The 16527-nt window shown below is 43.9% G+C and overlaps 1 protein-coding gene across 1 annotated transcript; it reads left to right on the top strand.

Annotated features, from left to right (window-relative positions):
- Positions 1-10918: 10918 nt before the first annotated feature.
- On the top strand, positions 10919-12763 carry LOC147723133 (zinc finger BED domain-containing protein 5-like). Its single transcript, XM_086967455.1, has one exon. The coding sequence runs from the start codon at positions 10919-10921 to the stop codon at positions 12761-12763; it is 1845 nt and encodes a 614-aa protein (XP_086823581.1).
- The last annotated feature ends 3764 nt before the right edge of the window (positions 12764-16527 follow it).

Here is a 16527-nt window from a genome sequence, read left to right as displayed (position 1 = left end):
AGGAGGCAAATGTGGCAGCGGTAGGGATCCCATTGTGCAAGGGTTGGGTTTTTGAGTAGATTGATGTGTGATCATTTCTAACAGTTTTCTTGACAATTTTTGGCTTTATCTAGTTGAACTCTGAAGAAACTTGCTTTGGAGTTACTGATGTTATTATTGTAGGGGTTCCTCAGTGATCGCAGGTGCTTGAGGTGTTTTAGGGACGGCGAGGATCTCCACACTCGTTTGGCCAGTCTCAAATTGCGTCTTTCTTCATTAAGGCTCCCATGGTTTTGAGTCTCTAGTGGACAGTCTTTTAAGCTGTAATGGCGCAACTGTATCAAGAATGGTCGTCATGGATTTGTTGTGGTGGTTTGTAAGGTCATTGACATCAGACATGTCCACTGGAGGAGATAAGACGTTATCGCTGAGGGATGTCAAGTCATCAAGGTCTATAATGTGAGTGATTCTTTTTCCTTGTCTGGGTTTCCTAAGTTGCGGTTTATGTGTCCTCACTGATTTGGTGATGAGAAATGTGATGCAGTGATGATCTGTCCAGTCGTATGGGACCAAATATTCTAGTTGAATGGAGTTTGCTTTAGCAATGATTAGGCCCATGGTCACACCCAGGTTGTGCGTAGGGCTGTCAAAGATTTGGCTCAGGTTAAGGTCCACTAGAAAGGATTTTAGGCTGTTAACTGACGGGTCATTAGGATCGTTCCAATGAAGGTTGACGCCTCCAAGGAAGATCTGGGAGCAGTGTTGTCCTACATTGGTAGTGATGATTTTCCTTATTTTGTTCGATGAACGAGAGGTTGTCACGTGGAGGGTGGTAGATCACGTGTAGTGTACATAGTGGTTTGTGTCTACTCGCAATATTTCTGAAAAAGTATTCATAAGCGGTATTCAAAATACTGTAATGCAGGGGGCTGCAGGACAGCATGCCAATTTGCAATTTGTGATAAGCTGTAGTCACTGGGGTGGTGGCCTGAAAGGCACAACCACACCACCATCTCTATGACTGCATTCCAAAATAGAACACTTTTTTTAAGGAGCCTATATTCCTTAAAGAAACCAGTGCTAGTTTAAAACAAAGTTTTGGGTTTTGGAAAACTTCTCACCCCTGAGGCAGCAGGCATGATATCGAAAGGGAAAGGGGTCCTGGAGGTACCCCTTCACCTTTGAAAAATAGTTACCACCACAACTCAGGGGTTGTTAGCTTGTCAATCCTTTGCAACAGCAATTACAGTCACAAACTATCAATAAATCCCTCTCCGAATTTGAAAGGGGAGGAAGGAAACTTCTTTCACATATCCCCATGTTTGTAATGCGGAAACACACTTCTTTCACATACCCTCCTGTTTGTAATTCGGAAACAATCACAAAAGTCCTTTTACAAGTTCAAAGAATTTCTCAACTCATAAAAAGGGCTTTGTACATAATGAAAAGCACTTCTCTGGTCACAGCCCTGTGATTTTGTAACATGGGCCCATAATTGCTTAAACTGGCTCAGATGCAGGCACTAACTTATAAATGTGCCAAGTGTTTCCAAGGTATTTTGACAGACATGGCACGGAATGCACTCCCTTACTCCGTGGGCCAAAACATAGAGACTTGGGAGACTCTTTATGAAGCTGTCTTGTGCTCCAACAATACTCCTACTCCTTTACATTTACCTACAGAGATGACTAATGATAAAGACAATTAGAACCTTTGTGAAAGTAGTTAAAGCTGGTTTCTCATCTAAAGTTAGGTACTTGCTCTTACTCACAAAGCCATGGGAGTGTACTAAGGCCAGATATATAATTACCCAAAGACTCTATGTTATCAGAACACCTCTTTTTCTGCAGCATCTCAGTGCATTCTTGAAATATTAATTGTGATTCAGTTTGATTTTAAACAATCAGACCAAAATACCTGAAAGCAATGAATTGTAAAAGCAAAAACCGGCATTGGATATGTTGTGTTCCAGTTACATAGAGCCATCTAATATTTAGGGTGAATTTATCAAAATAGAAACAATTGCATAGTACCTCTTATGAAGTAACCAACACAGTATAAGAAGTGTCATGCCAATCTCATGACAGAAAGAAGAAAAACTATGGCACTAATTTAGAGTTTCGAAGACGGCGTTAACTCCATCAGGATTTGCAGAGAGCAATACCTCTGCCATCCTGAGGGACCTCCACCCACCTAATTTGAGTTGTCCACTGGCCCTATGGACAAATCTCTTCCTTCACAGGCAGTACTATCATGATGGTTCCTGTCTATGCATGAAACTTTTGAAGAACAGTACTAATACTGTCATACATTATGGTCGGCTAGTAAACATTTAAAAAAAATCTCCCAAAGTGTGAGTTTGTTTTTGAAAAACAAAGAAAACGAATGGCCACCCACACTAGGAGTTTTCTCCCAGTGTGATGGAGTCAGTATGTTTTCCATTCCATTCCATCCAAGTTTTTCTCTAAATAGGGTAATCGCTATGAAGTCCTTGCTTCACAACGCCTACTCTGTCAGGCCATAAGAAGAAGTATTCTGTCGAGGAGCCATAAGCAAAGGAATGAGACTATAATTAATTTAATTAAATCGCAATGGAATATGAATGAATGTTCCCAGTAAGTCAGAGAAAGACATATAGTCATCAAAACCACAGGAGAAAGAAACTCACAGAGATTTTTTTAATTTACTTTTTTACAAATATTGTAAATAAGACACTGAATAAACAAAGACATTTTGTTACCTTGATTTTTAAGCACTACGGATCGATAATTTCAAAGTTCCACTTTAATACTCATTTTCCAGAGAGGGGATGTGGATTCACTATTGAGATTTCAGAACTGATTTGGGGTGAGTCTCTTTCAAATATAATTTTCTGTCTATAGCTCAGACACAGCCTTTGTGCTAGGTGATTGCTCCCACAGCAGTTGCAATAGTGCTGGCTCCAAGCAGAAGTATCCAAAATTTGGACACAATGAAGCATGAGACCTCAGCGCCTGATGTTATCATTCTTCCCGAGCAGTCTTCAGGCACATGCAAAAGGGCAGCCCTGCCTAGAAATGTTGACACCTTTAACAAGAGAAACCTCGGACCTACCCCTTACACCTACCCTCTACTCTAGGTCGTCACTCATGAAGAACTAATCAGTATCCCTTTGCTAAAAACAAAACACAGAATTTCTTTGGGTAGACTTTTCTTAATACTCCCTCACTTGAGTTCTGGTCTTTCACCCTCCATTCAGAGGGATGCAGTCAGTACATGCACACTGTGTAGGGAAGATGTATTTACTCCCATCAGGTCATGCAAAATGACTCCCACTAGTCCATGCACTCAGACTTTTACCACACAAGGTGGCTGACTCACAAAGGGCATCTGCACTCATGGTAGAGGCACAGCAATCATAGCCGGACCTCCGTACTGCAGTTACCCATTGTGGGACCCTTGCCATGAGTGCGAAGGCCCTTTGGGAATCGGCCCATAAGAAGCCCTATTACTTCGCACTAGCTATATACCCACCACAAATGCACACACAAGGAATGTCAACACAAAGATCTGGGGATCACATAGAATCCCCCTTTGGGCCATCTGAGGCGAACTATCTGGAGCCTCCATTACCCTCTCTTCTGCTAATTAGAGCCGTCTTATGACCCTCTGCTCCCCTTTGCTGAATGCCACAGTCCTTTAACCCCTTTGTTAGTCATTAACCATTTTTGCTGACTTCAACCATCTGAGTCTCTAAAACTCTTTCTGCCATCCATCCCAGTCCAAACTCATTTTTACCCATTAATCTTTAAATTCCTCTGCTAAGTTTCACTCCCTATGCCCTCAGATCCCCCTCAGACCACTGTGCCCGCATCTGACAGCATCTTTATATTTACTTTGCATGCTCTGATTTTTCAGCAAATACTTACCAGTTCTATACTTGGGCTGAATAGCTGACCATTTCTAGGGGTTAGCAGCACAAGAAGCATGCAACAGAACCATTTACAGCAGAGATATCCTAATCCATGTGGCCTGGAATCACATATGTGTCCTCCTGCTCCCTGTCTTTTTCCTATTCTTCCAGGTTGGTCTGTGCCTTTAGGTTCCCATTCCCAGTCTTGTTCCAACACCATCTATTCTGAGTTGTTTTTATCCTCCAGATCCTTATCCTGGCCCTGGTCCAACTAGTTTTGGTCACAGTGAAACTATTTTCCTGAATCTGGTCCTCCTGGTTGTAGTCCTTTCAGATCCTGATCTTCCTGGCCATGCTCCTGGCTCATCCTTGTATTAACACTTCTGCAAGGGAGAGAGTCCACCCAATCGAATCAAACAATGGCTCATAAGGAGTCCACTCATTTTAATGCACAACATAGAACTCACCAAAGGGCGACAGAAGGGTCACAAAGTGAAACGAATTACAAATATAGATGTACAAAATCTTTATTTTCTTTTTTTCATATTTAGTTTATATACTTTTTATTCAAAACATTAGATAACATAGTACATCAATTAATAAATAAGTAAAAAATGCATCAATAAATACACATAGTAGGAATCCCCCACATCACCCTCTCAACAAGCATACACTCTTTTCTCATTCAGTCACACACAGACATCCACAAATATACCACACTAAATACAGATTCCTCAACGTAATCCCCAGAGTGACACAAGAAAGGGACCCTGCGGAGCCTTCGTAGCACACGCCAGGGAGTCCAGATCGATAAGGCAGGATCCAAAATTCATGTAACATCAACGCGCGTTTCGGTGCAAGGCCCAGATCTACGGGCGCACCTTCATCAGGGCTTTCATGCTGACGGAGAGGGGAAGACACAACACATAAGTGAGGAATCTGTATTTAGTGTGGTATATTTGTGGATGTCTGTGTGTGACTGAATGAGAAAAGAGTGTATGCTTGTTGAGAGGGTGATGTGGGGAATTCATACTATGTGTATTTATTGATGCATTTTTTACTTATTTATTAATTGATGTACTATGTTATCTAATGTTTTGAATAAAAAGTATATAAACTAAATATGAAAAAAAGAAAATTAAGATTTTGTACATCTATATTTGTAATTCATTTCACCTTATGACCCTTCTGTCGCCCTTTGGTGAGTTCCATGTTGTGCATTAAAACGAGTGGACTCCTTATGAGCCATTGTTTGATTCGTCTGCGTGGACTCTCTCCCTTGCACTAGTGTTGTTTTCCCCTGATGTCTGCCCTTATTCGTTGCAGGGGGCCCCTTTTGTATTGGCTCATCCTTGTATTATCCCTTCTTAGGCCTCCTGATGCTAGTACTTCTGATACTGTTAATCTGCTGGGGTCTTATCCACCTAGCCCTGTTGTCCTGGTTCTCCTATGGCTGGCACTTCTAGTCTTCCTAGTTTGGGTAATCCTGATTTTCCTTGCCCTGGTCTCTGCCCTAGTAGTCCACCTAGTACTGCACCCACTGGTCCTGGCCCTCATTTTTAGGTCCTCTTGGGCTGGGTCTGGTCATTTTGGTTCCAAGTGTGGTCCCATTGACCCTTGTAGTTATAGAAGTCCCAGTTCCCTGATCCTCACCAGCCTAGCCCTAACACCGCAGGTCCTAGTTCTCCTACTTTACTTGGAGCTTCAGGTCCTGGTCCCCTTGGTTTTGATCCCTCTGGTCCTCGTAGTCCTGATCCTGGTCCTGCTTATTCTGATCCTTCCATTCCACCCAATCCTCCCCATCTGTTCTTAATTACCTTAGTCCAACTGCTCCTGACCTGCCTAGTTCTCCGGTTCCTCCACCAACATGTCATGATACTCTTGATCCTGGTCCTCCTGATCATATTCCTCCTGGACTAACCTGTCCACTTTGTTCTGATCCTCCTTGCTCAGGTCATCTTGTTCTTAGTCACCTGTCTTGACCATCATGTCTCCTCTTATCTGTGCCTTCCTTATCCTCCCTTTCCTCCTCACTCTGGTCCTGCTGGTCCTGGTATGGCAGACCCTGATACTCCTGGGCCTCTGTGACTTAAGCTTAAATTTTCCCTTGGTTGTGGTGGTTCCACTGGTCCTCCTTCCCCTGGTCCTCTTTGCTCTTGTTCTGCTGGCTCTAGTTGCCCAACCATCTCCTTCTGATTCTCCGGGTCATGTTCTCCTTGTCCTTATTACTCTCAGTTTGATTTGCTTATCACTGGTCTTCCTTTTGCTGGTCCTCACCGTCTGTGTTAACGTCTTTGTTTAATGCCATTAGACTTGATGCTTTTGTTTCTGGGCCTTCTTATTTGGACCTGTGTATGCCTACTCCACTTTTTTTCTGGTCCTCGTGGTAATCCTGGTCTTTCCAGGTCCCTCTTCCTCTTCCTTCCAGATCCTTTTGGCCCTCATCCCTTTGATCTGGGCAGTGTGATCCTTCTCACCTTGCTCATCTGATTCCTAGTTCATCAGTTCCTGGTTCTGCTAAGCCTCATTATTTTGGTGGCCCTGGTAATCCTGGATACCCAGATCCAGTCCTCTCAGTTTTCCTGGCTCTGACTGTTTTGTTCCTCCTGATCTTCCTCATTTTCAGCCTGCTACACCCAATTCCAGTTTCTTCAGCTCCTTGAAACTCTGGGCCTTGGACCTATGTTCATGGTACCCTGGCTCTCCCAGGCCTATTCCTTGTCCTTGCAGTGCTGATCCTTCCAAACCTCCGTGATCTGGTCCTGGTCCTCCTGTGTGTGGTTCTCTTGGTGAATTATAGGCATTTTCAGGTAACAAATCATTGCACCATTGTATATATAGTCAAGTCACAGAACTTATATAGCGCACTACATACCCATAGGGTTTCAAGGCGCTTAGGAAGGGGAGGAGGATTACTTTTCAAATATCCAGGTTTTAAGTTGCTTTCTGAATGCTAGGTGGTTCTGGGTGAGGCGAAGGTATGCGGGGAGAGAGTTCCATGTTTTAGCAGCCAGGTAAGAAAAGGATCTGCCTCCCATGGTGGTCTTGTTGATGCGAGGGACAGTGGCGAGGGCTTGGCTGGAAGAGCGTAGTTGGCGGGAGGGGGTGTAAAAGGACAGACGTGAGTTGAGGCATTCACAGTGACTACAAAAGCAATGCAGAAAATCAAAACAACATGTACAGTCAAGCAAATTAGTACAGTGTCTGCTACATAGGTATGAAAATCTCGCAATGCTTCCAATACAGCTTATCACTGAATATTTCAGTACAAAAACTCTAGGTAGCATAGAGGAGACCGTGCAACAGAAGTAAGAGAAAAAAGTTTTCATGTTAAACTTAACCCCTTTCATGCTGATGACGGCCCCCAGCCGTCATGGCACACAGTGCTCGTGTGCTGATGACGGCTGGGGGCCGACATGACCACGCCCGCTATCGGAAAGTGCCGCACAGGAGCGGAATTCTGGCCGCAGGCAAGGGGCTAATAACCCCTCCCCCATTCACGTGGAGACTCACCACTGATAGGGAAAGTCATATACCTGTCCAGAATGATAACTTCTTCAAACAACAGTTTATTGAAAGGCATTGCTCTTTAGGGGCCTTTGAGTGGTATAAGGATGCAGTGGGGCAATTCCTAATAAGGATGTCTGGATACCAAATGTAGGAGCCCTCTTCAAGAATCTCTAAATACGCCAGGAGGCCCTGAGAGCCTTATTTTCAAGGTGTCTAGGGTGGGTGAGCATACCTCTTGGCATGTTCTATAAAATCCTGGAGGAGCCCTCCTGATATTCTTGGCACTGGCCCCTTCATCTTCCTTGCATATTATGGTTCCCTGATCATATTGGCAATAATCTTCATGCTCCTGATCTTCCTAGGCTTCTAGGATCTCGTCCTAATCCTCTTGCCCTTTGTTCTCATGCTTCTACACAAACTTATCATGGTCTTCCTTGCTCTGATTGTCCAGGGCCAGGCACCCTGTTCCTCATCTTCCTAGCCATCTTGTTCCTAGTCCTGTGGCCTGTAACCCCAGGGTCATCTTAGTCCTGGTGTCCATGGTCCGGATCCACTTTTTCCTCCTCACCCTAATCCTGCTACCAAAAGTCCTGATCAACCAGGTGCCCCTAGTCCTATGTTGCCTGGTCCTCTTAGAACGTTTCCTACTGGCATTGGTTGCCTTTGTCCCTGGTCTCACCTCCCTTGCACTCCTTGTGGTGCTATTATTGTTTTCCATAGCCATTGTCCTTCTCAAGATTATGTGCCAATTAGCCCTGGTTCTTATGGTTTGGTTCCTCCTGGGCCTAGTTCTTATGGAACTGGTTCACCAACCATCCTAGTCTTGGTCTTCTTGTTCCTGGTAATCCAAGTCCTTCTTCTCCTATTTGTATTGTATTGTAATTGCAGTTGTATAGCGCTTACTACCCCTGACGAGGCGTTGAAGCGATTTTTCGGCGAGTAGCACGCTACTCCGGGACCCATAGAAGATTAGTGTTGAAATAATATAGTGGAACATGCACGTACATTTTAAGTAGTGGATAGGTTAGTCCCGTGGTTCCCAATCTGTGCGCCGCGGTGCCCTGGTGCGCCGTGATGAGCAGCCAGTGGCGCCACGCAGGAAGTGGGTCATATCAATTGCAGCCCAACATGCCGGGGGGTTTACACTACCTTTAAATGGTTTTGCCCACACACTGCCGCCATACGCTTCCGTGCGTACGTACGCAAGCACGTAAGTACGTGTTGTACTTAAGCTTGGGGCGTCCGAGAAACGTTGCTGCTGACCCCCGTGTTGTGCCCTGCTTGGAGCGTCGGCGAAACGCTGCTGGTGACCCCCGTGTTGTGCCCTGCTTGGAGCGTCGGCGAAACGCTGCTGGTGACCCCCGTAATGTGCCCTGCTTGGAATGTCGGCGAAACGCTGCTGGTGACCCCCGTGTTGTGCCCTGCTTGGAACGTCGGCGAAACGCTGATGGTGACCCCCGTGTTGTGCCCTGCTTCAAGCGTCGGTGAAACATGGCTGGGGACCCCCGTGTTGCGCCCTGCCCTGCCGTGCCTCGCCTGTTCAAATCGGTAAGTAAGCGGTGTTCACTGTCTTATAACACTGTCTGATATCATAGTGCTAAACTTGTATTAATATTGTTATTGGAAATTGACCCGGAAGTAACTTTCCCACAGAATCAGTCAAAAACCGGCATCTTGTACAATGGGTTGGGACACAACTGGCATTGAAGAGAATGGTTCCTGAGTGCATTGAAGTTAAGAAGGCAGCGGCTCGTAATATCTACTGGGGCTTTTAAGTTGAAAAACGGATGTAGCCAGTTTGGCCGTGTCTCGAGGAGTCCAGATATTCTTTAGGACAGCGGCTTCCGTGTCTTTTTTTTAAATATTGCTTTGAAGTGGAGTGGCAATTGGGGAGCTGTGACCCAGTTTATATTTTTCTGCCCCATGTGCACTTCAACAGACACCGAGGGGGTTAATTCAATCTGTGTCACCTGGGTGTCGGGACCTGCACAGGGGCTATTCTTATACAAGAGACACATGAGGGTCTTCGCCACTACAAGAGGTTTAAACTGCCACAGCATACAAGGGCTTGAAAGCAGGGCTCACTTTAATATGATTCCATGACCTTCCTTATGTAAAGAGGGTTCATTCTGGTACCACTCGATTCTCTACAAGCCATACATTTTTTAAAGCGAGCCAGAACAGTGGCTTTTCTAAGTCTTTATCCAGCTTTCCGGTGGCTTTTCCAGTCTTCCTTGTACCCGTGTGTTCTCTGCTTTTCAGTGGGAGATAGTGTGAAGGGAGGTCTACGTGGAATACCCGAAGATGTCAGAGCGCTTCACAATAGGAACAGTAATGATACATGAGAAAATTACAAGTGACCAAATTACAAAAGCAAACGTTAAGTTGCATGAGGCAGTAATATGAGCAAACAAAATACAAGAGGTAGCAAAAGGTACATTACAGGGGGAAAAGTGACATGTGTGCAAGTTATAAAAACGTACAAACTAAAAGTAGAGGTACAGGGGGCGCACGGTGGCAGGTCTGGGGGGGTGTTAAATAGTCCGAAATAAACCAGGACATGTGGGAACAAAGCAAAGCACACACAAATAAAACATCTGTATTTTGCAGTCATGATTTCAATCTTGCAGTTTTCCACTGATGGGTTTCCAAAAATGTATTTGCAAAAACTCAGGGTAAAAAGGCAAAATCGCAGAGTCTGGTGCTTTAATGCCACACCTTCATGTTATGCCCCATTTACAATGGAGTGGAGCTCAAAATTTGGAGGTATTTACCACTTCCAGTAAATACCCGATCCTCATCTTCCAGTATTTGCAGGTGCATTAACTGCCCCACCCTGTGCCACCCTGCTCAAAATGAGGGAATTGTTATATGTAATTTCACCTCACATGGCTATCGTGAAAGTGCTGCACAGGTCAGGCACTTGTGGGCCTACGTGGAATGCCCGAAGATGTCAGAGTGCTTCACAGCAGGAACAGTAATGATTCATGAGAAAATTTCAAGTGAACAAATTACAAAAGCAAACGTTAAGTTACATGAGGCAGTAATATGAGCAAACAAAATACAAGAGGTAGCAAAAGGTACATTACAGGGGGAAAAGTGACATGTGTGCAAGTTACAAAAATGTACAAACTACAAGTAGAGGTATAATACTGCAATAAATGGCAGCCACTGAAGCACGGCTACTTGGGAGTGTGTAGGCGCCAGCTTCCAAAATAGACAAATGCCCGCACAACTGATTTACAAGTCGCCCTTCCAAATGGTCATCATCATCACGTGCTGCTATTGGAAATTAACATCAATAATAGATCCATCATTAGAAAGAGGATAACTTTTGTTCTTCTTATACTTGTCTTACCTGGATGTTTTGTACTTCAGACTTATTATACCGTGGAGACTGTGGATGAGACCCGGAAGAAACCTGGAAATACTTGAGCAGGGGAAAAGAAAAGAAGACCAGGAACTTTACAGATAGAAAGACCCCTCCATCTAAATAATTCAGACACGTGGAACTGATTCCCATCTTTCTGATTGACAATGAAGAGATTTCTAATGCCAAGTTCATCTGCACAAAGTGAAGTTGCAGGTTCTTCTGACAAAGACGACGGGAAACGAAAGACCAAGTACAGAAAGTACGATGACAGGTATCTGGATTATGGTTTCACGTGTGTTCAGGTTAATAATGAGGAACGTCCTCAATGTGCAATCTGTTTAAAAGTTTTGGCTCCGGAATCCATGCTTCCAAGTAAACTTAAGCGGCATCTTGATCGTCTTCACCCAAATGTGGTCGGAAAGCCAAGGGAATTTTTTGTAAGAAAAGTTGCAGAAGCCAAACTACAAAAGTCCACTTTCTCTAAACAAACCAAAATGAATAATAATGCCCTCCTGTCCTCATATCAAGTGGCCTATCTAGTTGCACAGAGTAAAAAACCCCACACAATTGCAGAAGAGCTGATTTTGCCCGCTGCTGTTAAAATGGTAACAAACATGGTCCGCGAAGATGCGGGTAAACAGCTGCTGAAAGTGCCTCTTTCTAATAATACTGTCAGCCGGAGGATAAATGATATGGCTGAAGATATTAATGATCAGCTCATCTGTAACCTAAGAGGAAAAGACTTTGCACTCCAGTTGGATGAGGCAACAGACAACCACAAAGACACCCATCTTATTTGCTATGTCCGGTTTCTACACGAAAAACAAATTGTTGAGGATTTGTTATTCTGTAAAGAAATCAAAGGTGGAACTACAGGTCAAGACTTGTATGTAGTTGTGGATGATTTTATGCAACAGAATCAAATTGACTGGGAGAGATGTGTTGGAGTTTGTAAAGATGGGTGTCGTTCAATGGCAGGATGCTACCAAGGACTTCAAGCTCGCATACGATCTAAAGCGCCCAATGCTGTTTGGACACACTGTATAATACACCGAGAAGCATTGGCAGCAGGAAACCTCAGCGAAGAACTGCATGGTATTTTGAAAATAGTAATCAAAGTGGTAAATCACATTAAAACAAGATCAATGAAAGTACGATTTTTTGCTAAACTGTGTGAGGACATGGGTGCCGACCACTCATGCCTCTTGTTCTACAGCAGCTCTCGGTGGCTGTCTCTTGGTAATTCCCTCCTTAGAGTGTATGAGCTGAGGAGTGAAATATACTCATATTTACATGATGATGAACATTGTTTTGCTGACAAATTTATTGATGCAGACTTTCTAATACAAATGGGTTTTCTTTCTGATCTATTTGAAAAACTGAATGTACTGAACAAGTCCTTGCAAGACAATAACACTAACATCTTGCAATTGTCAGGCAAAGTTTCAGGCTTTAAGAACAAGGTGATCCTTTGGGAAAGCAGTTTAAGCAAGGGTGACTATAAATGTTTTCCTTCATTGGACCAGTTTCTGCAGGAGAATGGAATGGTGTTAAAGGAGGAACTGCAGACAGTTTTTGTTCTGTATTTGTCTCAACTGCGTTTTTACCTTGACAAATATTTTCCAGTGGATGAAGTGGAGCCAATAAAATGGGTGAGCAACCCTTTCAATGCTGAGATACCTCAGCATCTCAACAATGAGGAAGCTGAACAGCTTATTTATGTTGCAAGTGACTTAGCATTGAAAACAAGGTTCCAGTCTCAGTCACTGTTTGAGTTCTGGTGCCACGCTGGGGATGAATACCCAATGATAAGCAAGAGAGCCCTGCATGTTTTGATCCCGTTTGCTACTTCATACCATTGTGACGCTGGTTTCTCAGCAGTTGCAGTAATAAAGTGCAAATATAGGGCAAAAATTAACCTTGAAAAGGAAATGCGTGTTGCGATCTCACAAATAACTCCAAGATTTCAGGAGCTATATAAGGAAAAACAAGCACACCCATCTCACTAGGATTTGCAAGGTAAATTCGGACTCTGTTGTTTTTCCTGGTCATTAAAAACTTCTGTATAATAAAATATCTTTTTACAAACTATTGTTGTGTGGTCCAAAAAAGTCTTGTATTGTTTCTCACTTAACAAGTTTTTATTAAACAACTTATCTTCTTATTTTGTTACTAATATCATTATAATACCTTCATTGCGTCCCAATTACTTTAAGGAAGACAACTGGAAGTACTCCCGTGGTCGGGCTTACATCCTGTTCAGCGGTAAAAAAAAAAAAAATGGTGGGGAGCCACGGCCAACTGCCGATTAGGTCAAGGGAGCCACGGGTCAAAAAAGTTTGAGAACCACTGGGTTAGTCAGTTATTTGGATATGGAAGAATAGCAGAAGGATAGAAGAGGAAAAAAGGTTTGTATTTATATAGCTCTTGTTACCCCTGATGGGGTGTTGAAGCATGCTACTCCGGAAACCCATAAAGGATTAGTGGTGAATTAATATGGTAAAATATGAAAGTAATTTGAGTGGTGGATATTAGTCAATTATTTGGAGTGAGAAGGATAGCAGAGGGCTAGAAGGTGAAGAAAGGTTTGCATTCATATAGCACTAATTACCCCCGATGGGTGTTGAAGCGCTTTTCTGGCAAGTAGCACGCTACTCCTGAACCCATAAAGAATTAGTATTAAAAATGAGTATTGTGAAATATGAAGTAATTTGAGTGGTGCATATGTTACTCAGTTATTTGGATAGAGAAGGGTAGGTGGCAGGATAGAAGAGGGAAAGAGGTTTGAATTTATATTGCGCTTGCTACCCCTGAGGGGGTTTTAAAGTGCTTTTTTGGCACGTAGCACACTAATCTGGAACCCATAAGGATTAGTGTTGAATTAGAATAGTGAAACATGAAATTAATTTGAGTGGTGGATATGTTAGTCAGTTATTTGGATTGAGAAGGGTTGGGGAGGTTTGCATTTATATAGCAATTGTAACCATGATGGGGAGTTGAAACGCTTTATTGGTGAGTAGCATGCTACTTCGGAACCCTTAAAGGATTAGTGGTGAATTAGTATAGTGGAATATGGAATTTTAGAAGTGAGCATGTTAGTCTGTTAATTTGATTGAAAAAGATAGTTTAAAGATAGAAGAGTGAAGGATTTTTTTTTCTAATGGTATTTTTTGTTAGGTCATAGCAGTAGGAGCAGGCTTTTGGATGAGTAAAATGGTTTTTGGAGGGTAAGAGTCAGAGGGAAGAGTTTAGAAAGGTTTGTTTTGGGGGATCGGTATAGTAAAAGAGGTGTCAGATGATGCAAGCAGGGGTAGAGGAGGAGATAGTCTAGGAAGGTTTTTTTGGGGCTTATAGTAGTGGTATGGGGTTTGGGATAAAGGGTAGAGTGAATGTAGAGGATATATTGATAGATGTATAGGTTGAGAAATAGGGTAGTTCTTTTTGAAAGAATAGTAGAAAGAAGTTTGAGAAGAGTCAGGAAGTCGGGCTAGAAGATATATTGAGAGAAGTATAGGCTACAAAAGCCCAGGTGGAGCTGGTGTAGTGCCTCTACGCAGAGTTCCGAGTTGGAAAATAACTCCATGGAACTCCACCCCGCTCCCTCCCCCTCCCTAATTAATTATCATTTTTTAAAAAGGCACTTACCTGCTGTGGCTCCCTCCTCCTCGCCATGGCCGGTCTCCTTCCTTGTCCCTGCCGTCCTTGTCTATTGGAAACCCCAGACGGGAGGGTGGAGGGGCCGGCTAACTCCGCTCTGCGATGGAGTCAGAGTTTTGCCTAAACTCCACGTTCGCAAAAGAGTGCGGAGTAGGCAAAACTCTGTAAACTCCACTGGCGGAGCGGAGTTACCTGTCCGTGGTTAGTCCTATTCTGCTTGTTATCATAAACCTTGCTTTTTGACCATCCTGGCCCTTCTTGGTCCAACTGCTCTTAGCCATCTGGTACAGTTCATTTCTGGTCCTCTTAGCCCTGGTCACCTTCCCTATGTTCGCTTCTTAACCTCCTAGCCATGGTACTGGAGTTCCTTGTCCATCCAGCCTCTTATGTCCTGGCACTCTTAACCTGTGTCCTTCTTGTTTAGGTTGTTCTGGTCCTCCTGGGTCCGTTCATTGTCCTTTTAGTTCTACTTGTACTGCAGAGTTGATCCTAGCTCTCTTGATCCATGCCTTCTTGGTCAGTTTGATCCTTGTCTACCAATGCGCAGTCCCCTTGATATTCCAGATTCTGGTTGGCCTTCTTAAATCCTATCCTCCTCATATTGGTCTTTCTACCTGTAATGATTGCTCTGCCCTACTTGGTAATCAAAGCCCTGTACCCATAGGTCCTGATCTTCATGGCCTTTTTAACCATGTTTCTGGTACTCCTGTTCATGATCCTTTTAGTTCACCAAGTTATCCTTGCTATAGCCTTCTGGGTGACCTGGATCCTACCTCCCCCTTATCTTCCTAGCTCCTGTCCTGCCTATCCTGGTTTTCTGGTCCTGATCTTCATGGTCCTTTTCAATATCGTCCTGATCCTCCTGGCCCATCTGCTTCTGCTCCTTGCCCTCATCGTTCTGCAATATTTAGTTCTGGCCCATCACAGCCCATCCTAGCCTTTCCTAGTTCTGATGTTCCATGCTAGCCTTAGAAATTCCAGTCCTCATACTTCCGGGTATGTCTGGTTGTCATTCCCATGTTCCCCTGCACCTAGTCTTTTGGACTCTGGGTCTATGGTTTTACACGCTCCTCGACCTTTTTACTCCTCTCACCATAATGCTCAACCATCAGTCCTCCTGATTCTTCTCTCCGGGTTTATCTAGTTCCCTGGAGTGCCTGTTCCTAATTCCAGTTCTCCTGTCCATGTAGCCCTGGTCTTAGACCTGATACTCCTTTGTCTGGTCCTCCTATATTGGGTCTTCTGGTGCTGCTTTCCCTAGCCGATTAGTCCACCAGTCCTTCTGCCCTTCCCTAGTACTACATGTCCTACTGGTCTCCTGGTTTTCCTGTTTACTCTTGCTCTTGTATAAACAAGCACCAACACATAGCCTTCTGTCACAATAACTAGTGCTCCCGCGTAGTTCGTAGGTCGTAGCACGCCTCGCCCTGTAGAGGGACGGGAAGTCCCCCATGATGAAGCATGACACTAAAGGACTTTTTAGTGTGTGAGGGGTATTTTAAAAAGCACATAGTGCTCCCGTCTTTTCAGATCCAAGAGAGAGCCTAGTATCACACTATATATTGAAAATTAAAAATACAAATAGTCACCGTTACACATTGATAGAATCCTTTTGTTTATATAAATCTGTTAGGAGGGTGATTCTATCATTACCTCTACGCTTCCTCTATTGTTTTGGAGTAGTCTTGTTCTTGTCCATCAGATCCTGGTCCCCTCTACCTTGGACTTCCTAGTAATGGTCCTCCTGGATCTGCTCTTCCTCATCCCTCCTGCCACTGGTTCTCATAGTTCCCAAGTAGCAGGTTACCCTGGTTCTTGTAGTCCTTGTCACTATGGTTTAGGAACTGACTGAGTCTGGCCATTGTGGACCCTTTTATCCTTGGCCCACTGGACCTAGTCTTCCTGGTCCTTTATAGCCCCCTGGTCTTTCTAATCTAATGTCTCAAGGTCCTGCTAGCCCAAGCCATTTCTGATAGTGTTCCTCCTAGATCTGGTCAATTCACTTCTGGTCCCTTAGTCCACCTTGATTTTAGCTCTGTGGTCTTGGCCCCCCTGTCTCTGGTCCTTCTTTCCATGGGTGTCCTGGTACTGGTCCTCTTTGGTCTGTCTACATTGG

This window comes from Lissotriton vulgaris, chromosome 4_1, assembly GCF_964263255.1.
Source record: "Lissotriton vulgaris chromosome 4_1, aLisVul1.2, whole genome shotgun sequence".
NCBI lineage: Eukaryota > Metazoa > Chordata > Amphibia > Caudata > Salamandridae > Lissotriton > Lissotriton vulgaris.
Note: the sequence above shows the minus strand (reverse complement) of the source record. Positions and strands in the feature narration are given on the sequence as shown.